Source organism: Phocoena phocoena, chromosome 2 (genome assembly GCF_963924675.1).
Source record: "Phocoena phocoena chromosome 2, mPhoPho1.1, whole genome shotgun sequence".
In the NCBI taxonomy this organism is placed as follows: Eukaryota; Metazoa; Chordata; class Mammalia; order Artiodactyla; family Phocoenidae; genus Phocoena; species Phocoena phocoena.
Window position 1 is genome coordinate 147,393,466 of NC_089220.1, and position 27,611 is coordinate 147,421,076.

At 45.5% G+C, this 27,611-nt stretch overlaps 1 protein-coding gene across 1 annotated transcript in view; it reads right to left on the reverse strand.

Annotated features, from left to right (window-relative positions):
* The window catches only part of DIP2C (disco interacting protein 2 homolog C), a 368,636-nt gene that overhangs the window by 179,643 nt on the left and 161,382 nt on the right, over positions 1–27,611 (reverse strand). The window contains exon 2 of the mRNA XM_065872651.1: positions 6,457–6,528. Coding sequence (XP_065728723.1) covers positions 6,457–6,528 — 72 coding nt within the window. The remainder of the gene's footprint in view (positions 1–6,456; positions 6,529–27,611) is intronic.

The window sequence follows — 27,611 nt, forward strand, 5'->3', positions numbered from 1 at the left end:
CATAAAAATGTATATAAGATTTAAAACAAACATCTTGATTCAAATTCTCGTCTTATTTTTACTAATTGCATAATGGGACAAATCGCTCAGCCTCTGAACCTCGGTTCCCACATGTGTTGGGGTGCAGACATGGACACATTAATACAGGAGTGACTGCTACTCCCAGGACCCTCACCATGACTCAAGGCTCTCTGCTCCCTGCACACAGCATTCGTGGATCTCAGGGTCCCTCGACCTCACCGGGCACCCAAAGGGCTCTCACTTAAGTGAAAACATGCTTTAGGCAGTTGGTAAAACTGACAAGGATTTTTCCATATTTCAAGTTTGTACAAAAACAATTTTTGAATTGTCCCATTCTCTTCTAGCACCTACTTATACTTTCCTTCACACAACAGCACTTATTTCTAACGTAAGTGCCATCAAGGAGTTTGCCAGAAAACAAACAGTACAACTGTAGTACAGGTGAGAAGTTTACTACTTTCACTTCATACTGACGCAAATGAGAACAGCACAAAATAGACAGAAATCTCACCGTCAGCACTGTAACATTTCCCTGACCATGCTGGCCTGATTCTTACATTACTGTCACTCTGTCTACCTCACCCTCCATTAGCATGAAGCCTTGCAACAAATCAGTATAAATTTGCTAACCATTTTCCTATTCATGTTTGAATTTTCATAGGGACTCATGCCTGGAAAAGTACAGAGGACCTGGAGTCCAGGGTTTCACAAGAGCCCCTACCATCGTGCATCTGTGTCTCATCCCCACATCCCAGCACTTGGCTTTGCTCAGCAGGTAAGTTCGGAGGCAATGAGAGTATATGGTCAGGATCAGGGCTTCAGATTTCTGCGTTTTCCTTATAGATGGTCCACAAAAACCCATGTGAGCCAGACCCAAAGTAGACACCACTTTCACTGCTCCATGCCCAGCTCCGCCTTCCGTAGAGGCTCAGCTGTTCCCTGTTAACTACTGGTGTCTGGGGGAGGAACCTGATTGGTTCATGTCACCAAAAAGAAGAAGAAACCCATCAATAATCACCAGCTGTGTGTGATAAAATAAGAATACTTCTTAGACAACTGAGAGTAGCAAGCTGTGTATCAAGATCATGACCAGGGCTTACCTAGGATAGAGGTCATCTACCTTTAGGTCATGAAAGTTCATTTCCTGTAGCAACTCAGTCTGGAAAGAATTCATGCTAAGTCACAGGCCACCCTGATTTAACTACTCATATTTCTCTTTTTCTGGCATTTAACCTTGCAGGCTACACCCCATCCATCATGAACAGATGGCATGGCCGAAGAAGTTCCCCAGCACCAGCTCTGTGTCCCTACAACCCAGGTCAGACAGGCAACACACTGCTGTACCCAGGGAAGTGAGGGCTGCATTTTGGGAGACAAACTCTGTGGCAGGATGAAAATATAGACCAAATTGTGCACCTGGCTCCAGAGAAGCAGAGCAGTTGTTAATGTGAAGAAGCAGAACCGATCAACCACAGCAGTGCCAGTAAGCTTCATTTTCTGGAGAATATAAAACACAATGGCCTGTCCTAACCCCAGGGATCAGGGAAGATATCCTTGTCGAAGTGACACTGCACTGAGCTTTAAAAGATGCACAGGTACAGGCAGAGGGCACAAGCACGTACAGAATGCCTCACATGCAGTGTGACATCGGATGTAGGCTGGAGGAGGTGAAGAGAGGTCAGGCTGCTATCCGTGAAGCCCTTCTGATGCAGATGAGTCTGCACTCCGGGTGGGGCCGTCTGCCTTCTCCAGAAGAGCAAACGTGGACAGTAAACTCGCCCTAACCACGAGAGGCTCCTCTCTGAGGAGGCTGTTCACGTGGATCCCACAGCCGATCCCCAGCGAGCAGGAAGGAAACAGACAGACTTGCCCTCTGGTCACGATAGCCGAATTCACCAAGATTTTCACAACTATACAGTCACAGTAAGTCCTTGTAACTGAGCACAGGACGCTTGCTGTTGGAGGAAAGGCGAGATGGGCCTGGAGAAGACTGGATCTATATAAATCACTCACCACTCAGAAACATTTGATGCCAATCACGTGGAAAGTAATATCTAGCCAACACATGCATCACGAGAATAGAGGGACTATCTGGTCAAGGAAAGTTTCACTATTTATGGTAATGTTGGAATGTTACTACCTCACATCACCATGGCCTTGTCATGAAAGCAGTGAAGACTCATACAGAAGCTAACACCACGTGATTAAGATACCCCTGGAGAGAGTGGTAGAGAGTGGACTTTATCTTCTATTTTCACAAATTTTATCAGGTTCAGAGACTAATGAAAAATATATAGTTTCAAAGACTAATGAAAAACTGCAAGACAACTAGAACCAAATAAGTTCTCCTGAATAATATTTTCTCTTTGATAATGATTTTCAATATATTCTGACCCCTTACTTCATTAAATACATAATTTTCTTTTTTCTTTCTAGCTCTGGCACACTTTCCCTCATCCAGCTTTAGGTGAGCATTCAACACTGTGCTCCCTGAAGACAGTGTATCTTTGACTGGGTTCCCCAGTCACTCACTTCTATGCAGAGAAGAAAATCAGGAAAAAACCTGCTTCCCCAGCACTTTGCCTGGGATGGGGTAATGCATGGGAGCTCAGACTAGGGTGCTCAGCTGTTGCTGAAGGCTGTGGAAGCCATCCTAATTCATAATCGTGTGTCCCAAACAAATCTCCAAAGTATATTTGAAATATCTTTAGAATACTTTCTAGAGAAGTCTTTAAAAAAATTGTTTTAATATATAAATTTATTTATTTATTTATGGCTGCATTGGGTCTTCGTTGCTGTGCGCAGGCTTTCTCTAGTTGTGTTGAATGGGGGTTACTCTTCGTTGCGGTGCGCAGGCTTCTCATTGCAGTGGATTCTCTTGTTGTGGAGCATGGGCTCTAGAGCACAGGCTCAGTAGTGGTGCTGCATGGGCTTAGCTGCTCTGTGGCATGTGGGATTTTCCTGGGCCAGAGCTCGAACCCTTGTCCCCTGCACTGGCAGGTGGATTCTTAACCACTGTGCCACCATGGAAGTCCCTCTAGAGAAGTCTTAACTTTTTCTCTGATAAATAAAAATAATGTTAAAAAAAAAAGAAGTAAAGTTCATCAAAACACAAACTACTTTTAGAAAAGTGTATGGCAGGATAAGGGTAACTAAAAAGGAAAACAAGGTATTTCTCATAAAGATCCTACACCAGGGCTTCCCTGGTGGCGCAGTGGTTGAGAGTCCACCTGCCGATGCAAGGGACACGGGTTCGTGCTCCGTTCCGGGAAGATCCCACATGCCGTGGAGCAGCTAGGCCCGTGAGCTATGGCCGCTGAGCCTGCGCATCCGGAGCCTGTGCTCTGCAACAGGAGAGGCCACAACAGTGAGAGGCCCGCGTACCGCAAAAAAAAAAAAAAAAAAAAAGATCCTACACCAAAAGAATCATGTCTAAGACTGACCTAGTCAAGAAAGAATTCTCTGATTTAGATCCACGTGCTCTCCTTACTGCTTCCCAGAGACAGTCTTATACGTGTGACCATTCATCCAGGGCAATTTCTCAGAAATACAGATCAGCAATAAGAACTGCAAAACTACCTGGGCATCTGGTCACCCAATCCCAGCTTCATGTGTGAACCTGCCTTCTCCTTCCCAGTGGGAATGGCGTGGCCACAAGGGCCAGGGAGCAGTGTTCCCAAGCAGCTCTCACAGCCTCACACATCCACAGGTGCAGCAGTGAAGCATACAGAAATCGCGACGGGGCCCCTGCAGCTAATGCCCAACCCCACCGCCCGCCTACCACCGCTCCGCTCTTCCCCACACAGACAGGCATCACGCCCGTCAGCAGGCTGGCATGGAGAGGAGGGCAGAGCTACAACGGAGAGACCCGGCTGGGTTCCCTCCTCTAAGATCCTGGGGGCCAACTGTGACATAACAGCTTAGTGTCTGTACCTGATTCTCAAACAATGCCTTTTATTTGAGGTAAAACCCTGAAGCTTATAAATGCTTATTCCTTATTGTACTAAAAGGCGCACTGAACTCATCTTTCTGGGCTTCTTATATTCAAAATACTGCTCACTAAAATAATTCTGACCTCTGAATAGGATCACGACCTCTAAGAATACACTCTATGATTAACTGGTTCAATTTTTCAATTTCAAGACTCCATAACTGCCCTCTGGAGATCGGAATACCATGGAGCTACAGACCTTACTCCCTGAAGCAGATCTCAGAGGCCAGGATTCATTAGAGTTCATCCTTCACCCAGGTCTCTGGCTATGAGACAAAGTTTAGCGGAATATCAACAATTTTAGGAAGAACTGTATGATCTGTCATGCATTCTTCTTTCTTAAGTTTCGTAAGTGGTGCTCCAAATGCAAAAATATGGTTGTAAAAACCGAGTATTATATTTTAATAGAAAACACTCAAAAACTGGGCCCAGAGTCAGCAGGATGATCATGGTCCGGGGTCTGTGACAAGCTCTTTGCCCAAGGAGCACTGTGGCCTCGATAAGTCGCACAAGTTCAAATGGAGAACAGGGGCTCAGAAACAGGACCTCCTATGTTCCCCCAAGGCTGAGCCCTCACTTCTGTTTAGAAAGGCATTAGGTGGACAGTCCATTGCAAACGTGCCCTGCCGTGGGGTGTGTGTGCGTGTGTGTGTGTGTGTGTCTCTCTCTCTCTCTCTCTCTCAGTTAAGTGCGCTCACCGAAACGAAAGTAAAACAGTGGCCGGTTTCCTGCGGTGCTGGCCGCCCGCTCTCTGACCGCGGCGTCTCGGATGTCACACACCCCGATGTTGCCAGCCTGCAGCATTCTTCTCGGGGCTCCTTCACTGTGCTGCAGTCTACACCGGACCACGGCAGCTCCATTCGCTGCTGTAACAAGTTGAAAAAAAACTAATTAATTCAAACTTTAGTTTTTTTTAAATTTGTTACAGCACCGAGCAGAGCGGCCGACCCCATGCAGAACAGCATAAAGAACATCAAAGGGACCAAGCCACACAGGGCCACCCTCAGCGCTCAGCAACACGGGTCAGCCACGTTCCTGGCACTGTCGCAGCTCCAGAGCCATCTTCTGGGAAGGTGCAGAACTGCTTCTGTTTCACTTTTGTTTGGTAAGGCACGGACAATAAAATCTAGCAACCCAAAGGGCCTACGGTCTCCCCGCCAGCCTTCCTCCAAGACCAGGAGAGGCCACGTGCAGACAGGAATTCATCACAACAGCTCTGCTGGAGTACGAGAGGAGGAAAGCGGGGAGACCACATCTAGTCGTCTGCCCACGTGTGCTCTGAAGTCTCTCACACATGGGGTCAGCTAGACAACACACTTATTTTCCATCCACTCAGCGCAGAGCTTCTTCCTTTTACAGACTAGACAGCAGGAAAACCCAGGCCGTCAGCTAAGGCAGGCCTGCGCGGCCAGTCCATCTTTATGTTAACTTTCTTAAGTACCGAGAAAAGAAAGAAATCACACACAACCAAACGAAGCTAAAAAAGCAGAAGAAACTCAACACACAAGTTAAGTGTCCTGGAATGTGAGCCACAGGTGGGGACACTCCTTCTGCGCCCACAGCACTGGAGGCTGTGTCACAGCCCGGAGAGCCGGTGGGCCTGCACTGGGCCTGCACATGCAGACTTGAACCTCTTCTAGCAGAAGCGGCTCAGCAGAGCTTCACATTTGTTCCAACACTGAACACTGGAGAGTCTATTTCTGTTGCTGTCCTTCCTCCTGGAGGACTTGTGTTAGCTTTACGCCTTTCCTGATGCCCAGAAAATTCTCAAGGTTGCCCTCGGGCTGAACTGAGCTTAGATCAGAACGGAGTGTTACAACTGCAGCCCAGTATCATCTTCCTTTCCCTGAAATGTACAGAACCCAGCTTGAGGGCAGAAATTCTACACACTTGCACACGTGAAAACGCTGGAATTAAACAGAATTTGTACTTGGGGAAGAATCCACTACGTTGACAATCACGTTTCAAAAAACAACCAACCTTTACGATTTTATAATACCAGGCAGGATGTTACATTATTTTCTAGATTTCTAGATTGGCCCTCTACCCCCCACCAACGACGTCAACGAAAACCTTGGATTAATTTAAACCATCATCAATAAATTTAACTCACTAAGACAAAAGTCATGTTTAAACCGTAAATGCCCTCATATTTTTTATGACTGTAGCCATTTTAAAGTAATCAAACATATTACTGCAGCTCTATGAATAAAGTACCTATTAAATTTATTAGGCACATTTATAGAAAAAACGTATGTATCTTCTAAATTCACAAAATATCCTGCAATCACACAAAGGAGTAGGATGTGCCTAGTGCCACCTCAATGGCGTGATCTGCATGCAGACTGGGGACTGAGGGAGGACTTGTGCTCAGCTGTTCTCTCGCATGTTGCAGTTAACTCTTAAAATGGGATGCTTTATGCTACTCATCAAGGTTTACGTACTCGGAGGCTGGGGCAGGTAGGCTCCAATCAATTTCGATCTCTTCTTTTCATATCCTTTTTGTGTGATGTCACCTGCAAGAGAAGGAAAGGGAAGTTCAGAATGCTTTCACAGGTAGAGCTGAACACTCAACTGTGAAGACACAGTCACATCTGTGTGTGTCTTCTATTTCCTTATAATTATAATTGAAGAAGAAAGCACTTCGTATCATTCACCTTGACATTTCCTCTGCTCACAAATACAGACTCATTTAAGTTATATAAAATCCTGCACTACGCGCACACATGCTTGTCCCTGGCCCCTTCTCACAAGGTTTTGGCTCTGATGGGGTCCAGAATTAGATTCTTGCAATCTTATTCACATCTGTGGGGCAGGAAACCTCCCCGATCTACACGGCTCTCATTAACTCCATCAACTACGGATTCTGCAGGTGTCTACCCCAGTGAGAGCTGGCCAAAACCACCACTGATTAGCATCTTCCTCCATTAATGAGACTTTTTTTCTTATCAGGCGTGTCGGTCCCAAGGACTATACTTACTGCTAGCGTATTTTTGAAAATACGTGTCTAAGATGAAATGAAACAGTAGATAAAACAAAGCAAGAGAACATAGGACCTATGGAATCCAAAATATACGAGAAAGAAGCTTATCACTAGAACAGGAATTAAATTGCTGATGCCAGAGATTCAAGAGCCATTGCTAGGCTGGCATTTCCCCCAAGTGCCAAGTACCTGGGACAGATAACCTTTATGACGTGCAACAGCCTTTCCCAATTACAAGCTCAAATGTACCCAAAATGCTGATTTGTGCCCTTGAATTTTTCTGAAACTGTTAATTTTTTCCCTAATATTCTGACCAAGCCATCCTTCCTAAAAGAGCTAAACACTAAAGCTTTAATAAAAATACGGCAAACAAATGAAAAGTTATAATGAGTCACACACAAGTTGCTAAGTCCGCTTTTCCTGGTGGTGGTGCTCGCTACATCTGATCAAACCAGAGGGCACCCTGACCCAACCAGCTCACAGCTCACTGCAGTCTTGTCCAGCCCACGAAACACATGACTAGTTTATGCACATGGAGCTGTAAACAACATAAATAAATGAAAACACAGCCCGCTACTGACTATTGAGCGTTTTGGGTGCTAAAACAAACCGACCGCTCTTTGAAGACAATAGAACTACGAGAAAGCTATTTTTTGTGCTAATTGTGCTGCTGCTCAGCATTTTATAAACTCAAACCAGTTTGCTCCCTGAGGGGATGCCTAGAGGAAAACAGAAGCACGTGACAGGGCAAGGAGCACGTGTGTGAGGGTGTGTTGGTGGGAAAAGCACAAACTGGCCTGTTGGGAGGCCACCTGAGCACAGGGTAGACACCTACTGTTTACCGGGTGTTTCCCTCCGGTGCTCTCCCTTTCCCAGCCAACCCCACAGCTGCTCTGCACAGTCCTGCCATCAAATCCTAGCCTGATGAACCAGCCCCTTCCAGCTTGTTCTTCACCCAAAGTTCAGCTTAAGTTTTGAGGAGGAGATCAAGATGGCAGAGCAGGAAGATGTGGAGCTCACCTCCCCCCATGAACAAATCTAAACTACATCTACGTGTGGAACAATTCTCACCGACAACTAACTGGAGACTGGCAGAAAGACTCCTGTACAACTGGGGCTATAAGAAAGAGCCACATGGAATAGGGTAGGAAGAGAAGTGATGTGGTCAGGAGCTGTGCCCCACGGAGGGGACTCAGAGGAAGAGGGAGATCACAGGAGCAGAGATCTGCCCTGGGGAGTGAGCAGTTTGGCCACAGATCAGGCTCCCTGGTCCTGGGGTCTGACACAGTGAAGATGAGTGCCCTTGGCTGGTTGGAGGGCCCATGGACTAACGGGAGGGCTGTGGGAAGCCTGGGCTCCACGGTGAGGAGTGTGCATGCCAGCTTGCTCCCATGCAGGGTGGAGTGAGGGCTGCTCCAGCAGCTGCTGGTTTCCCATAGCCTCAGCCAAGCAACCGCTCCAGTCCCTCTTGCTTCATGATGGGGAGAGGGCCCAGCTGTAAGACTCAGAGCAGCTCAGACCCAAAGCAGCGACTGAGTGGGGTGGCGGCAACCACTAGCAGCACTTACACAGGTGGCGAGTCAGAAGCAGCCCTGACCTCTGTCAGTGGCCAAACCCCCCAACCCCGCTGAGAGCCCACACAGGCAGCTCTTGCTTCAGCACTGCTGGGGCGAGGGGACTGGTGCGGGGAGCGCGGAAAACACACTTAAAGGGAATGGAGCCGGCTTGGACCTGACCCTAAGGGCTTCTTCTCCAGCAACTTGGGACCTGCCCCGGCCCCGACAGGGTGTTGACGCCATCGAGCAGAGGGGAAGCCCAGCTCACACCTGGCTGCAGCCCTCACCCCTCCATTTTCAGCCCCTCCTCCTAAAAGTTGAGAGCTGCCAGCACAACCTGGGGGTAAGACATGACTTGTGCTCACAACAGATAATGAAGCAAAAATAAACCATTTACCAGATAAAGAATTCAAAGCATTAGTAATAAGGATGCTAACTAAACTTGGGAAAGGAACAGATGAACATGGTGAGAATTTTAGTAAGAAACTAGAAAGTATTTTTTTTAAAAAAGAACCAGTCAGAATTGAAGAATACAATAAGTGAAATGAAAAACACACTAGAAGGAAGGAAAAGCAGATTAGGTGATAGTGAAGAACACATAAGTGATCTGGAAGATAGAATAATGGAAATCACACAAGAAGAACAGTAAAAAGAAAAGCAAATTTAAAAATGAGAACAGTGTAAACGATCTCTGGGACAACGTCAAGCACACTAACAGCCACATTATGAGGTTCCAGAAGGAGGAGAGAGAAGAGGGTAAAAACGTATTTGATGAAGTTATGGCTGAAAACTTTACAAACCTAAAGAAGGAAACAGATATCCAGGTACAGGAAGCACAGAGAGTCCCATCCCAAACAAGATGAACTCAAAGAGACCCACACCAAGGCATATCATAATTAAAATGGCAAAAGTTACAGATAGAGGATTCTAATGGCAGCAAGAGAGAAACAAAGAGTCTCATTCAAGGGAACCCCCATAAGGCTATCAGCTGATTTTTCAGCAGAAATGTTGCAGGCTAGAAGGGAGTGGCATGATACATTTTAAGTGCTGAAAGGTAAAAACCTGCAACCTCGGATACTCTACCCAGGAAGGTTACCATTCAGAATTGAAGAAGAGATAAAGAACTTCTCAGACAAGCAGAAACTAAAAGACTTCATCAATACTGAACCTACCCTAAAAGGAATGCTAAAGGATCTTCTCTAAATGGAAAAGAAAAGGCTACAACAAGAAGAATCTATAGGAAAAGAAAAATCCCACTAGTAAAGGCAGACATATAGTAAAGGCTGAGGATCAACCATTTAAGCTAGTAGAAATATTAAAAGACAAAAGTTGATCTCAAGTTTTAAAAGTTTCTCAGATGAACATTTAAGTATTGGGGGGGGCCCCTCCCTTGAAGCCAACCTCAAAGGACACTCACTATTCACTCTCATTTTAAATGTGGTCTTACTTTGGAAAGCTCCAGTTGTTAAGATCCTGGCCTAAGGGAACACAGGCGCTTTCCGCGTTAAGCCACAGCTCCTCTTTAAAGGGGAGATGTTAATGTCGGCCTCACAGGGGCGTCCACTCAGGTTCCTGACCCCACAGACTCAGAAAGGCTGGGTGGGAGGCGGAGTCAGTATCTCCACGCAGGTGTTCTATTTCAGCTCCACTACTAAGTCATGCCACTAAGCAATCAGCTCGGAGAACCTCCAGATACGACTCAGAAATCCCAGGCTGCTATCATCTTTCGAAACCTACAAGAGGGAAAGGGAGACACTCTTTATTGAATAACTTCCACACCCCACGAATTTTATCTAAATCACAGGTTGGAAAACTACAAATCCAGCCTGCGGGCTGTTTTTGGAAATAAAGTTTTACCAGCACACAGCCATACTCCCTGGTAAGCACCACAACACAGTGTGCAGCCTGCGTAGCCAGAAGTATTAACTACACGGCCCTGTCCTATGCGTCCTAAATAATCTCTTTTCATCCTTATAACAACTGATTTTACACGTAAGAAATCGAGGTGCAAATAATGGTTATGTTTCTCGCCCAGGCCCCCAGATCTAAGAAGAAAACCACCTCTGTCCAAGTCCAAAACTTTTCCCATGAAAGCCACACCTAGAGTCTCCACTCGAGCCTCCACTCTGTGAACACTGGTCAACATTCTTGCCACCAGATGTCCTGCCCAGCTCTCCGCCTGATCCGGACACCCTCCTCAGGGACAACCTCTCACCTCACTGCCTGTTTCCATGCCCCCAGCCCCTGCCCTGTCTCAGTGACATCCCAGCCTTGCGCTCTGGCCACACAGATTCCTGCACAAGTCTCATGAGGCCTCAGATGGCTGCTTACAGTTTGTTTCTGTAACATATACATACGAGCGGCTTATCTTCAAAGCCGGGCTGTGACACCTTCACGGGTCAGTGTCCTACAGAACCGAGTATGACCCCTCTGTTTTACAGACCAGGACTATGTATTGATGGAGTTAATGACAAATGAGCAGCAGACACCAACATACAGAATGACTTCAAATAAGTGACTGGACAGATGCTGCATTCATAATCAGGGAAAATGCCTGGTGATTATTTAACTATTTAGTGGCCATGTGGGGAAAGGACAGAGGGAAATCGATGATTATTCCATTATTAAAGTGTGTGAAACACCAGCCTGGCTCATGTGTTACGTAAAGGATCCAGCGTCTGCGGCAGGAGCAGGTTCCTCAGGCGTCCCAAGCATCAGGGCTAAAATGTCCTCGCTGCGTTTCCTTTTCCACGCAGAAAGTCCAGTTATTTTTAACTCTGGAGCTACTTTAGCATCTGGTAGACTGAGGTCCAACAGACTATCTATGTCAAACTCACTGCAAATTTATATAAGTAGGGCGATCTTGTGTTCTGAAGCAACCAATGAGGATAATATAGTAAGACAGATAAGAGAGGTAGATGAATGGAGATAGAAAGAATAAATTGAAAGGATAGATTGATGACTGATAGAAGGAAGGAAGATGGATGAAAGATGGGTAGGAAAGACAGAAGCTGGCTAGCTTTACACACAACTCCATCCACCCAGAGCCCCTCCTTGGTTTCTGCCTGAGGTTGACCTACAATCAGTGCCATGGTATCACCATGGAAACACACAGTGTTTCTCTTCACTTTACATCCATTCAGGCTAAAGCTGGATGCTTTAGCATCCAACTTTGGCTGCTCCTCCCCTCTGCTCCTCACTTTGGATCTGTAATGAGCACACAGTCTTCAGGATGAAACTTTGTAAACTCAATGCAGAAAGGCTATGAGAGAGAGGAACCCTACTCCACATCACATTTCTAAGCAAGACTTTATTAAAACCTATCAATCTATAAAGACTATTCCATGGTTTACAGCAGGTTAATTAGTATTCTTTCAACCTGTAAGCTAAAAGAACACTATCAAGGAAACACGTAGATCATTTCGCCCATGCTGCGTCTACATTTTGCTCCTTGAAAAGGCGCAAACAGTTGCTGATGTTAAAGGACATGGACCACAGGATCCCTTGCTTGAGAATTTCCCATACAAAATTCCAAAGAGTGTATTTTCCATGCTTTGATACTCAAGACACCCATCTAACTCTCCTTTCATTTTAGGAATAAGAATGTATGACAGAAAAGTAAACACATAAATCATTTGTAACTTCAGTGAAGAGAAAATAAAAGCGATTTTTGAGACACTTTCTACTTTATCAAAAATGTTATTTATATTATTATTCTTGGACAAAGAAGCTCCATAAGACCAAGAATTACAACAGTAGAAATTAAAGTTCTCATGTGTTCTGTAACAAAGGGAAGAGAGATTTACAGCCAAGTCATAAATTTGAACTGAAAATGCAAGTCAAGTAAAGCCCCCAATGCGCGAGTGAATCTCACTAAGACAGAGACCATTCTCCCCGCCCCCGCCCCCACCCTGGGAAGAATTCTTTTTCTTACTTATATTGTAGTACAGAGTTTCCAGGCAAACCCTGAGTCTTAGAAAAGCGAAGGAAAAACCAGCCTAGGAAATGCAAGAAGGGAGGTGATACTGCAGCTCCTCTCTTTTTCCATCCTGGCCTCATTCTGGCAAACTTGGACCCCACAGGAATTTGCAGAGCCCTGTGGGTGTCGGGTCAGAATAGGACAACCCGTAGAGCCAGGAATACCCCCAAGAGGGGAGTATGTGCCCCAGAGCCACCTCCACAGCTGGGTAAGCGCCGAGTAAACAGACCAGCCTAACAGGGATGGTTTCCATTCTTGGTGTCAGGAGTTTATTATTTAATGCTGGAACGAATGCTTTATATAACAAAGCAATCATTTCCATGTTTGGAATTTTATGGCTGTCAGGAACCTTCAGAATGCCTCTCTCCTAAGCCGCTGGCTTTATAAGGCTTAGGGAGCACCCTTGACGGCCTTTCCCCTCCCACCCAGCTGCTGGAGGCACATTTGTCATCTCTGTGGGAAGCTTTTCTTTTCTGCAGAGAGACTGTGCTGTCCTGGCAAGAACCCACCTGTCCAGGGGAGTAGAAGCAGGCAGACCGGGAACCTCTCCTCGCCCTGAACACAAACCATATGTCAGCTAACTTCTCTGGTCTCATCTTTCTCAGTGATAAAATATTGGTAATAACACCTATCACCTTCCACCGTAGTTGAAAAGATCAAATACACAGAACGTGAAACATCTCAGAAAGCATGAAATAGGGAAGAAAACAGTTTAAAAACCCAGCAAGTACTCATGTGGTACCTACTACACGTGCAAACTTGTGAAGGACACTACCAGGCTCCCAGGCGCGGCACCCGCTCCGAGTTGGGCGGGAAGAATTCCACGCTGGGCGAGCCAGCCAGCAGTACATGCAAAGAGCAGGATGGCTCCAGGGGAGTGAGGCCGAAGGCAGCAGATGACAGAGGTATCGGAAATCCCAAGGAAACTTGAAATCCCAACCTCTTAGGCATCCACGCGCTTCTCTTTTATCCCCGCCACAGTAACCGGACCTGGGGTGCCATCAGCTCTCCCTGTGTCGACCACACAGTGGCTCGCAGCTTTGGATCTCAGTCCCCAGCGCCCGCCCACTCCCCACCCACTGACCTACCACTAGGAGGGTGGTGAGACCGCGGGGCCTCGTCCTCGGAGCCTGGCGAAGGCTGCTCCGGGACTGTGCACAAACCCATCAGCAGCACCTTCACGTCCTTCCAGAGCCTGGGCCCACATCTCGAGACATCACATCACTTCCCAATTATTGTGTTTTCCTTTGTTACTATCTTACGACTGGATTTATCGCTCTTTCATTTTTCTCAGGTTTATGCCATATTTTCAATGTAAAATTTAGAAATTTGAGTTCTATAAGGATATTTTAAGTAAGGTTATCAGGATAAATATAAACCCTCCTCTAGGATTATAAAATCACCAACACTTATTCAAATGCTCAGGATGATGGAAAAAAATTCTCAACATGATTGGGATTTGTACATTTATGGGAATAACCATAAAGTTCCTCAAAACATTTAGTTAATGGCATGACCAGAAAGAAAAATATATATTTTAAATATGCACTATGTTGAAATCTTAACTCTAGCCAGTAAGGTCTGGATGTTACCACTTAACTTTGACACTTGTCAGAGTCAGGAAGGGTGAGTGCAGGTCTACAAACACAGGGGCACCCCCAGTTCCAGCATCTTTTCATCCTCTTACAGTCTTCCACAGAACAGAAGTTTTCATCTTGATGAAGTCCAATGTATCCATTTTTCATTTTAGGGACTGTGCTTTTAGTTTCAATCTAAGAACTCTTTGCCTCATCCTCAGATTTGAAGACTTCTCTATTTTGCTAGATGTTTTGTAGTTTTACATTTTACACTGAGATCTATGATCCTTAAGTTAATTTTTGTATAAGGTGTGGGATTCAGGTCTAGATTTTTTTTTTGGCCTATGGATGTCCAATTCCTCCAATATGATTTATGGAACAGGTCATCCCTCCGCCATTGAATTGGTTTTGCTTCCTGGTCAAAAATTAATTGGGCATTTTGTGTAGGTCTGAGTTCCCCACCCCATTCCACTGCAAACGTGGGTCTAACCCACACTCTTAACAACTGTGGCTACACAGGAAGCCTTAGCATGGGGAAGAATGATTTCTCCTACTTTATTCTTGTCAAAGCTGTTTTGGCTATTCGAGGGCCTTTCCCTTTCCACATAAATTTTAGGAAAACTTTGTTATGTCTACCACAAAGCTGGGAACTTGATAGGAATTCTCTTAAATCTACAGATCAATTTAGGAAGAATTGATATCTTTACACATTGCATCATCTGATCCATGAACAAGGTATTTAACTCTGATTTCTTTCACCAGCATTTTGTGATTTTCATCATCCTGATCCTTTGATAATGCACATTTCCATATGGAACGTCTATCCTTAGGTTCCCGAAGAAAACAGTCCAACTCCAGGTCAATTCCAGAGTGTATGTGCCTGGCTCATCCCCTTTTGACCATTTCGGACGACATCGTCTGAGCCATTAGCCAGGATGAACGAAGAAGGGAGGGCCCAGCCCTGACCACACGTGACCTGACAGTAAGAAAAACCAGAGCACAAGCAGCCATAACCCTGTGTGTGGAGAAGGCACAGACCTGGATTCGGGAAGCGGGGACTGGCTCCCAGGGGGTCACCTACCTGGCTGTAAGTTGGCCAGGAGCACAACCTCCCCAGCCCTCAGTTTTCCCATCTGTACAATGAGGAGCCAGACTCGGATCTACAAAGCCTCAAGAGCCCTGCAGTGAAAGCAGAGGTGCAGAGCAGACCCAGAGGGCTCCCCTCTTAGAGGTGAGACTACGGAGAGGCAGAGAGATGTAAGGGAGGACAGGAATGTGCACGCGAGAAGGGACAGAGGGGAGCAGGGGTCTGGTTCTGTGGAGGCTGGGCAAAGCGCAACATGACAAGCAGCTGCAGCGTGTGCGAGAGAAAACGTGCAAGAACTCAGAAGTTCAACGTGAAATACAGCAGGGTATTCACCACAGGATCCTAAGACAAGAAAACAGGGCTTATGGGAATCAGGTAATTTTAATTAAGCCTAAAAACACAGTTTAGGAGCGAAGCATGGTTTGACATTTCTCTTTGAATGTGAAGCGGTAGGTTGGTAACTAGGGCATCCAGCCCACGCTGAAGGGTGCTCCTGCTCTCCCGACATTTGGGGAGGGGCTGCTGTTCTCACCCAGCATCCCAGGCAGACCCTCAACCCAGAGCACCAAGTCCTCCACTTACTCAGAAGCCCATTCTCCTCCTTGTGCCCACCCGTGGGGTCTCACTGCCCCCACTGGGAGCCCTGCAGTCCCAGGATGCCACGTCACACCAGGTGAGCACATCACAGGTAAACAAGGTCTAGGTTCTGTGCACTAGCTTCCTGGCTTCAGGCAACCACGTTCCCCTTTCACACTGTAAACTCCTCATCAGTAAGAACATCCTCCATCCCATCATCACTGGATAGGGCACAAAGCGAATACATCCACCACTTGGAGCTTCAAGCCGTGAGGACCACCCTGCTGGAGATTCCATGTGTAGGGGGCAGAGGAAGGGCCCCTCTCAAAAATCGGACAGCTCTTTTGTTTAGAGGCAGAACCAAGGCAAAAACTGCTTTTTGTGAGCAGGAACAAGGCCCTTTTAACACAAGATTTACAGAGCATTTATGTAAATTACATGTCACAGGAACATGCATGGACCAAACGCAGGAAAACATCAACCCATCACATCAGCTGGATGAACCCCAATGAGCCCCTTCTCTTGTGAGGAAATATTTAAGTACACACACACTCATATTTTCTCCACAGTTAAATTTAAAAAACCATTTCTGGCACAATGAGCTTAAGTGCTTAAGTGGAAGTAAATGAAAAAAAAAAAAAAAAAAAAACAGAAAAGCCCAACCCTGTGATTCCTTCCCCATCCCCACAAACTGTTAATAGATTTTGAATATTGGTCTGTGTGGGAAGACTTCTGTTTTTTCAAGTAAATGAATCACTGAAGAAAAATATAAAAGATGCTAAAGTGTATCTTGCAGATTTAAAAAAAATTACCGGGCAAGGAGAAAGTACACACACTTTATCTCCTCCAGCAGTTTCTGGTTGTTCCACCGTAGCAGCTACTTTTCTTTTTACCAACTTCAGAATGAATCCTCACTGATGGTAAGGAGGAAGGGAAGAACCTTCACCTCAACTTGTAACACCCGTTTGGTGCTGCAATTAGCTGACTACTCTGTCTTCTGCCAAAAACTTATCCTCTACAAACTTACACGTGATCCAGTAAAGATCAATCCCACGATGCACATCAGTTACATAGATCTAGACAAACCTGATTTGTGGAAGCCGGATGCTCAACCGTCTAAAGAGCACAATGGTAGGACAGACGCTTCACTGTGACAGTCCCCCAGGACGTGGGCTACAGAATACAGGGAACATGGAGGGAGGCAGAAGTGAAATTTCTTGAGGCAACTATCATACATTGGGAGGTGGAATCTCAAAACATAAGTGTCACAAAATTAGTTATTTTGGAATAGGCTGGGATAGGGAAGATATCTGTGAAGAGTTTTAAAAACACTTCAGTTTTTGCAACATTCCGCTATGCAGTTGACCTATTTCCTAGCAATCTTCTCTGTGGCGACAACAATCTTGTCCCTATTACTCTTCTGGCCTGTGATCACTTCTTGCTTCACTAAGGGCAAAGAAAGGAATAAGACATCTACAAAGTGTTGAGTCCAAGAAAGCATTCTTGGTCTGAACATAAGATAACCAACTGAAGGAAAGTGCTTGGAGCATTTCCCCTGAACCTTGCTGGCTGTGTGCAGGCGACTCTGGGGGAACACGATGTCTCTTGACAGCCAGCCACCTGGGCTACACAAGCCTCGCGTGCTTCTCTCTCCCAGTCCCGGCCAACTCCCACTCCACCAGGACTCAGGATGGGGCCAGGCTCAGCATCTGCCGCAGATGAGCAGTCCAGACACTGTCATCCTTGCTTCTGCTGGTCCCCAGGCAGTTTTCTTTAGTGGGCTTGTTAGGAATGCACTTTCTGTCCATCAGTGACTGTTTGACTTACATTTTATTTACTGAAATTCAATTTCTACCCATTTCTTCTCAGCTAAATAAAATTCTTCAAGGAGGAAATCTGCTCACCTTCCCCTGTATCTTCCCTTGACTATTTAATCTTCCATCAGCATACACAGCACCTCAGTGCCAACTCACACTCTACCCCAGGGACAGCCGAGGCCCAAAAAAACTTCCACTGTGCCACTGAGTTAAGGAACCTATGAGAATATGTTGAATCCTACTGGCTAATAATTAATAAAAAAATTTCAAAACTCTGTAAATGCTTACGTGTAAGTTTCTCTGTACTGTATGATTTATTTGCAAACTGACATTTCTTACCAACGTTACTCTAGTTTACAAAGAACTGTTGACCGTATGAAGAATGACTTCCTGTTTTCGTGGAAGGAACCAATTCTGAAAAACTTAGTCTAGATAATTTTCTCCCCTAAGCAGGCAGACCCTCCTCAACATTCTTGATTACTCTGAATGGACTGAGAACAGCTTGTTCAGTGGAAACGACACCACCTGATCCCCTCGATGGCAAGACTGGTGGATGTGCACCTGCAGACTGGTTGCCAGCACTGGCCCCAGGAACCAAGGCAGCCACATCTATCATCTGTGTCCCTTTTTGAACTGTTGGGCTTTTCCAAAGGACACCTGGGACTTCTAGTCGTCATTCATCAAACTGTTCATGTTACCCTACAGAATCGACACACTAATCTCTGGAACTTCATAATGACCCAAGTGCTAGCTTAGGGACCCAAGACCACCATGGTTGGAGGTGGGTGGATGGACCCCAACTCTAAGCTGGTCAGCTCCTGCTCAGAAAGGTTCCTGGGCCACCTCAGAGAGTAAAGTTTAGACCCAGAAAATAAAACTGGTGACCCCCTCAGCAAGCCCAGACCACCTATAAATGATTACAGGGATTTGGGCCAGGTCAGGTCCTCTGCGCAAATCCACACACTAGGAGCACCCTGGTAGACGTACTCACTTCCCTCAAAAACCACCGCTGCCCCAGGTCAGCCAGCAGTCAGGGTCAGAGGTAGGCTCACACACTGCTCCCTGCAGCTGTCCTGCCTTTCCCACCAGCAGGGCCCCGAGCAGCTTCAGGAAGCCCAAGATGCTGGCCAGGAGACCGCCTGTCACAGGCACGGTGATGTAAGTCTCGTTTTCCTCTTTGAAATGAGGGGCCACCACAGCCCTCTGTTTCTTCTCTCAGACGGGATAGAACACAGTATCAAAGGGGCACTCTGACCTTCTGGAAATCCAGGATCTGAAGAGCACACTGCTACTGTCCAAGACTGAATCACCTCTGAAATGGTACAAAATACAGCTTTCACTTGGCCCTTATTAAATAAGCTTCATACTCATTCCTACTCAAAATTCCCAAACACCATGGAAGTGACCCTGACTTTTATTTTCCCATTCATTCATACAAGAGATCCTACTATGTGCCAGAAACAGACACAACCCCTATCACTAAACAATTGCTAAATGAAAGATTAAATAACAGTTACATTCTCACTTTTAAACCATGTTTAACGATGTACATAAAGTGGTGCCTAAATTAATGAGTCCAGTGACTTTAACAAATTGCCCCATCTGGGCAAGTAATGGGAATAAAACGGAGACAAAGATTTTATTAGAAAGATAAAAATGACTGAATATTATCTTCCTCTTATAGTTTTGCAAGATGCAGAATATTCTAGGATTTTTATATCATTTTATCTTCAAATTATACACATATAAATATATATAACATATATATTGTATAATTATATGTATAAATATATATATTTAAATATTTATACCTATAAACTTAAAAATCCTGCTTTCTAAAATAATGGCTCTGTCCTGAAAAGGCCTGCAGTTAAAGGATTTGGGGGGGTGGGGGGCAGGAGGGCAAAAAACATACTAGAAGATGTGTAGTAGGCTAGTTATTTTGAGTAAGTTTGTATAATGGTTACTTCTTTTTGTGAGACCAATGAGCTACAGGAATTCCCCCAGCAAACACTGAGGCTTCCTGTGCACAAAATCACTTTCAAGGTCAAAATTACCCTGAACTACTGGGAATAAAACATCTGGACAATCTTGGCATATAATGTGTGTGATAAAGTTTTGATGAGTCCACTACCTAATATTAAATAAGAATAACCATGACAGTATAAACTTCTAACTTATGGAAACATTATGCTTTCTAAACATTTTGCCCAACTTTGATCACGTGGCAATTATTAATAATACATCTATTCAAAAGGTAAATAATGAAGCATAATGTATACAATCCTCTACCCACTGATATGTCATTAGAAGTGGAAGGCGCTGTAAACAAAGATCTCTGCTTTAGTTTTGGAACCCACAATCTCTGCTGGATTTTCCAGTACATGTGTATTTACAGGTAATCTTTACAAAGTATGCATATTCCAAAATATGCTCCATACAATCACAGGATAAGAAAAAAAAACCCTCTTCCATTTGAAATAAGAAAAAATAATGAGTGATCAAAGCTTAAATCAATATGCAAAGACAATGTGAAAATGTGCTCATGTTGCAAACTAACTTGGATAGCAAAGCAATTCAGACAAGCCAAGGACCAGGGTAGAAAAGCACAGGTGAAAATGAAATGACACTTAACTCAGTGTGCAAGCCCAGTGGTTAAGGATGTACAACACTGTTCACTCATCTGCAGTAACTCTTCCATGCCTACACTGTTTGGAGTCCTTGGCACTTAAACTCAAATTTCCACCCACCTTGAGACTGTTGTCTATCCTGCCTACCTGGTAAGGAGCAGGGACATTCCTGACCATTATTCCTGGGCTTCCCATAGGCCCTGTAGTCAGGGTACAGTCAGCCACTTAACACATCCACTGAAGTGTTGGACACATCAGGGTAACCCAGTGACTGCTTTTTTACCCCAGTGCTTTCTCACCAACTACCCTTAATGGGTCCTTTTACATTTTCTGTTTGTAAATGTTTACCTTCCTAAGGCGTGTGGTATTGAAAATTTTTAAATGCAGCCCACAAATATATGTGGTTTTGGTTTGTTTCTGTTTTTGTTTTTGTCCTAGAGGCATATTATTAAGGTAAACCAAATTCACAAAGATTATAAGGGTTTCCTGAAAACTGACTTCTAATTTTGAGGGAAAAAATGGCTCTCTACTACTAATACTGATATAGAAGAGTGTTGATGTCTTCTTTGTTTATGGAAAGGGAGAAAAACACTGAATATTTATATATACATGAGCACACATATCTGCAGTTGTATCCAAACAACTTAAGATATGTGTTCTTCCAAATGTAGGTCAAAACTAGTAAACAAAGTGTATGTCAAAAGCACGTGACTTTTAAGAGTCCTACACTTTCTAAATACATGTATCCAATATTGGGTATTTTCCTTCAGGGGCACTATACCTAATTTAACATTCCTTTTTTTTTTTTTTTTTTTTTTCCGCGGTACGTGGGCCTCTTACTGTTGTAGCCTCTCCCATTGTGGAGCACAGGCTCCGGACGTGCAGGCTCAGCGGCCATGGCTCATGCGCTCAGCCGCTCCGCAGCATGTGGGATCTTCGCGGACCGGGGCACGAACCCATGTCCCCTGCATCAGCAGGCGGACTCTCAACCACTGCGCCACCAGGGAAGCCCTAACATTCCATTTTTAGTCACTGGTTTTAGAATCCGTGATTAGTTTCAGGCAAAAGAAATATATTTAACTTATACTACTGAATTAATGACTTCCAGAAAAAAAGCCACCGAATTAATAATCCCTTCTAGAAGAAAATGGTTAAACTTTGCAAGCTAAATTTGCTGGACCTCACATAAACTAAAAGGTTTGTTTTTTAAAGTTATTTCTGTTGTGTGTTTGTTTCCCTTGAGAATGGAAATCACCACTTAATTTTACTCAAAAGCAACAGACACCTGTGCAGGGTTTGAACCAAAGGTTACTCTTCAGTGTGGCCCGTAATCCTCACCCTTCACTGTGCCTGACACACCTTCCAAGTGGAAGTCATTAACTATAACCAAGAGGGAATGAGCAGAAAGATGACACCATCCCCAGTGTTCAGCATTCATGCAAGTATTTACACTAGTAAAATATTCACCACAGGAAAACAAACAAAACCCACCCACGTTCACTCATGGTGGCTGGCAGATTCATTTTCATGACAGTTTTAAGTATTTCATTAAGTAAAAGGATCTAACTGGAACCTTCAAGAAAAACAAACTTTTATGCAAAGAGACAGGCATTTGCAAACACTAATGGTGAAGACAGGACTTCACACCCCGGCTACCCATTGTGGAGGCTACCGGATGCAGACGATCCCTGCTCATACAGTTGAGTGTTTGAAAAGCTTCCAAGCTCAACGATGTAAAGACTCTGATGCCAGCTGAACTTAAACCATGAATTTCCAATCAGAAAACAGGAAAATGAACCAGCTCCCAGTGACACCTCCTCTTGTCTGCATATGGGCAGGAACAGCATGAATGTCAGCCACATCAGAGTGAGAAAAGGTCCCGCTTATCTCACTGGCTCTGAGGAATGTCTATTCGATCCCACCATGGACACCTGCTCACACTGATGAACTACACCATTTCCTTACGCTTTATTCTACTCAGACATTCCAACCAGGAGGGAGTGTCCCCTTCACCACTGCTGCGCACGAAATCTGAGTTTCCACTGATGTGCTCAGAGTGTTTAAGCAGCAGACCTCCAGCTCAGTTCAGGGAGCCGCGCTGGTCAAGTGTTTCCCACTTGCTGGCACCCAACGGTCGTGAGAGCATCAGCCCTGTTCTCAGCATCTTTCCATCTCTGTCCACTGAATCTTCACAGCCTGCCTCCAGGGCAGCTGTTGCCAATAGAGTTCTCAAGCTGGGAGGGCTGAGCTCAGACCACCCAGAGCAGCTATCCTGGTCCTTCCAGACCATGGCTTCTTCCAGGGATAGGCCCCAGGGATTAGCCTAGAGGTGTCTGCTTCCCCCTTATTCTTAAGGGTCCCAGCCTCCAACCCTCATGGGCACTGCTGCTGCTTTCTTGCCAGCATTTTCTTTCCTTGTCTTCATTGCTCCCAGCCACGCACATTCCAGGCCCTGGTGGCCCAGTGGCTCCCACTCCAGCAGCCTGTGTGTGGTTAGGACTCCCACATATCAAATGCCAACGCTCACGTATATTATCATCTATTCCCCTGGATCTGATAATCAGGAGTCTGAGTATTGGAATTAGGAGACTATGTTTGCTTAGTACTGTGGAAGTGAAAGATAAGATTCTAAGTGCCTACAACGACCTCATTTCTGTACCTAAGCAAACACAGTGGTGGCAAAAGACAAAAGGGGTTTTTAATGTCTTCTTTCTATACAAAATGAATGCAATTTAATTTCTTCATGTCCGCATTTTCAACATTTCTCACCTGGCAAGCATGCAAATACTAATTTCCAAAGAAATAAGCTGTTCTATAATTTTAACATTTAGCATTATCACTATTAAGCAAGAATTATCCCAAAAGAGACAAGATAATCTTGTTCTCGCATTCACAAATTGATAGTTACATAGCTCAATAACAATTTAATGGAAAGGAAACATTTCATTTTAGGTTTCTGATCTAAAAAAAAAATGAACAGAATTCTGGCAAAGAGATAAACATTAATTACGTAACTATGCAAAATGCCTCAGGAAAAGTTAACAAATAATGTAAAACAATTAGTTATTTAAAATGTTATAAATGTAGCTGAGTTTTAATAGTAATTTGTCCATAGTTAAAAGTGTCACAAAAACCTTTTAAAATTTTGATACTGAAAGAATAACTCTTCCAGCTTGCATTTTGTATCCATTCATGGTTAACACTTCGAGTAATTTTTAGCTGATATTTTTAACATATGCATAGTTATTACTCAGTTGAAGTATACCCCTTTCTACTCCAAGACTGATTTTCATACTTATGCTGATTTTTAGTAAGTGAAGGCAGCTTTAAAAGATGTCATGATATCTAAAAATAAGAATTTAGCCCTCAAAAAAAGCTGTAAGCACCCCTGTAGGGATCGCACAGCAATCGTGTCTCATCTGATTTCAGTATATACATAAAGGTTCACTCCCTTCTTTACACACGATGGTAAACATTCACCATCAACACAAGACGCTCCTGGATCTGCTAATGGTGGACTAAGACAAAACTAATGGCCCCACAGTAGGGTTCAGCTGTAAAAGCTACGACATTAAGAACGTGTTTATGCTCAAAACTAGTTCCTTTGATTTGGGTTGGGGGGATACATTGTAGGGAATCCCTCACCCAGTGGAATAGCTTGTACTCATAAGGTCCACAGGAAACTGGGTGTTTATCCTAAATGCTGGTGGAGCTTCCCACCCACCCCACATCCTACTCCCCACTGTTATGGAACAACAGTGTGAGAAGGTACGTGAGGGTGACGGTGAGGGGGCCGTTCCCCAGCCCCACTGGTGATGTCAGGATTCGACCACAAACATAGGAGGGGTTAGAGAAAGTCTTCCAAGTTTAATAACCTTCCTACAGACTTTCTTTCTTTGCTTTTTCTTTTTGTTTGTTTTGTTTTTTTGCGGTACACGGGCCTCTCACTGTTGTGGCCTCTCCCGTTGCGGAGCACAGGCTCCGGACGTGCAGGCTCAGCGGCCATGGCTCACGGGCCCAGACGCTCCACGGCATGTGGGATCCTCCCGGACCAGGGCACGAACCCGTGTCCCCTGCATCGGCAGGCAGACTCTCAACCACTGCGCCACCAGGGAAGCCCCAGACCCTCTTTCTTTGGAAATCAGTGAATACACATTATTGTGCCCATTTTAGTGACAACCACACAAGGAGGAATTTTTGAACATCGGACTATTTCCTGTGTGTGCAAGTGCCAGCTGAATCACTCAGCAGCTGTCCCTCGTCCCTACTTAGAATCCGCACACATTACTAGCCATGCTTCGGCTCAAAGTCCTCCCTCTTCAAGGAGCACAGAGTATCAGGTGGTGAGCAGGCTGTCACCCTCACCCCACATCTGTAGATTGGGAAAAGCCAACCCAAGAAATAGGACACGAATTCTTGGTCACTCTGCTTGTCACATCCTGCCAGATACATCAGCACACCCTGGCTTTCCAGTTAAACAGCAACACAAGCTTATCGATGTACCTGTTCTTTAAAAATCAGAGGCAAATTCAGATTTGAAGTTAATATGAATGATACTATACTAACTCAGTATCTCAAGATAAGAGAAACAGAAGCAGCAGAAGCGATAGACACACCAGAGAAGGGCAGTTCCTCCAAGAGGCGGCAACTATGGCTTTAGCGGTTTTCTTGGCAACTTATACAAAAAAAGGTACCCTGGGCCACTGACTACTTGCTGTCGATGGAAAGTGCATCCACTGGTGCATGGAAACAACCTTTCCTGGAATGACCCCCAGCAGCGAGCACCATGGGTCCTTGAGTAAGCAGGTGTACGTGTCGTCACCCTATGCATAACACAGAACCACACTTAACCCCCACATTTCAGAAGTCTGAGGATGACATGGAGTCAGCCTAGACTCACACAGGACCCCCTGAGGGTACTGCAGGGTGATGTGGCATCAAGCCTTTCCTGACAAGCTTGCTTTGCAGGTGATCTGCACTGAGCCCAGAATCCTTCATCCATCCCGCTCTGCCTGGTGCCCACGCAGGGACACAAGGCTCAACAGGGACCCAACTCCCAGGTCCAAGGCCATCACCAACCTGAAAGAGCTGTCTAGACTCTTTCCAGAGATGGCTGTTGGATATAACAACACACCCGCGCCAGAGCTTTTTCCTCACCTTGTGGGTTTTAAGAAAGGAATGCAGAAATTCAGGTCTGGTGGGACGAACACCTGTGGATGCCTGATTCCATGGAAACATTCTAATGCTGGACTCCGCTGCCCCACTCAGTCCACGCGGCCTCCACGCTGCAGCTTGGCACTAAAGCCCCTTCCCACCCCCATCCCTACGGCTCTTTATTCCACGCACAAGTCCCCACCTTGCCAAGCCCATTCTCTTTCCCTGAAACACCTCCCCCTCCCTCTCTGAGTACTTACTGTATTCATCAAATCTAGTCCAAGGCAAATTACAGTACCTACCACCAAGGTAAAAATACGCTAATTAAACTAGGCTGCTCCCTTGATTGTAAAGTGCATCCCCATTTCAGAGACGGTAAATGAAAAACAAACAAAAAGAAGAGGGGTTGAGAGGAGTCACAGGATCTGTGGATTTTTTCTCCCCTGAAGATTCCTCCCACCACACGAACCTGCCCACACTTGTCACACCTGGTCTGAGAGCTCCCTGAGGACAGGGCACTGGCACCTGCTCTCACCACAGTGCCCAAGGACTTGCAAAATACGAGACGAGTTTCTTGTTGCTGATGATGACAAAAGGAATTCCTCATTATACTCAGATCATGAGAGGAAAAAAACAAGCAGACAAACTGTGAACGACTTCTAATGAATTTTTGAAAGATTAGACTGGACGCCGTTCATCATTTTCCATCAGAGTTGGAACAAAATCAATACTCCAAGCAAACGTGTCAGTAGCAGAGAGATGGCCCCTTTCTTTTACAAACACGCCTATGTTACACTGAATTTACCTCAAGGCACCCCTATTTGTGCTGCTATAAAATGTCACTTGTTGATATCAGCAGCAAGCCAGAGGGTCAGGCAACACTTAGGTGCCATCTAAGGGTCAGAGGAAACGTGGGAGCCTCTTCAGTGCAATTCTACTGGAAAGAAATACATTATGTCAGTGAAATCCTACACCTATTCTTCCACTTCCATGTGAAGTTCACACTTCAAACAACACAGAGAGACTGCCAGAGCTTCACCGAGCATGGCTGTCCGGGTGGGTGGGGTTTGAGGGAATTTTACCGATAAAGGAAACATTAATACCCACCTTCCCCTCTAACTTAGGAGAAGCACCGACTCCAGAATCAGGCTCCCCCTCAGAACCATGTGTGGTCTTACGATGGGCTGCAGCACTGGGACAGGCTCAGGGCCCTAAGTGAGCAGGAAACAATGGTTCTCCCATCAGCTCCAGCTCCGAGTACCCAAGAACGCTGCCCAGCTGAGTCGTGGAGAAGTGACTAAGGAACTAACACTGTTCTATCCAGGCAGCACTTCCCCTTCGACACTAAAGCCAGTGCAGACTCGTAGCAGCACGGCCCTCTGCTCCTAGACGAGCGTGCGGGTCTGCAGCACTGATTTCATGGCACTTCCTCTGTCCACAAGAGGCTCTGTCCCCTCGAGAACTGAGTTTGGTGGAAAACTAAACCTAAACGTCCAATAAGTTGGGAATGTAGCAACGGGGCAACTATCACTGCCTCATGGGACAGGAGAGGCAGGAGAGGCCCCCAGAGCTGGTGTGACGTAAGTTCCTGCAAAGTGCAATAACAGGTCTCTTCCCCCCGGACAACAATCCCAGCAGCCCATTCCTCATCTCCTCTGACTCTCTAAGTAAACAGTTTTACTGTTAAGGAGGAAGTGAGAAGGACTGTTTTACATTAACCCACTCCAACCATGTCTAAAGACCACTTCACTATTTAACCCACTTCAACAGTATGGGAATTCCTACGTCAGATCTGCAAGCCTGGGTTCTGCATATGGAACTAGCGTGAACTTTTCAAGCTGCCCATCCAGTACCCACTTCCATCTGTTTGCTGACAACAGGCTGATTTTTCTTTGATATCCATCCTCCCCCTGCAGCCCCTGCCATGGTGGTTGGCTCAGGTAGCCCAGGCCTGAGCTAACCAGCGCCTGACGTTCTCCTGGCCATAGGGTCTGGGCCGGTCCTCAGGCTGGCACTCAGCCTCCCCACCGCTGCCCCTAGGTTCTGAGGGGACCCACAGAGGATGATGTTCCAGGACTGCTATTGTGCGGTGGCCACAGGAAGCACACTGTGGATAAGGCCGTGCATGGGAGGCCAACTGGAGCAAGAGCCCAGGCTGGACCAAAGCCAGTAAACAGGCAAAGCATAAGCCTGTCCCACTTCTGAACTTTCCAGGCTCACAAACCCACTCACTCAATCAC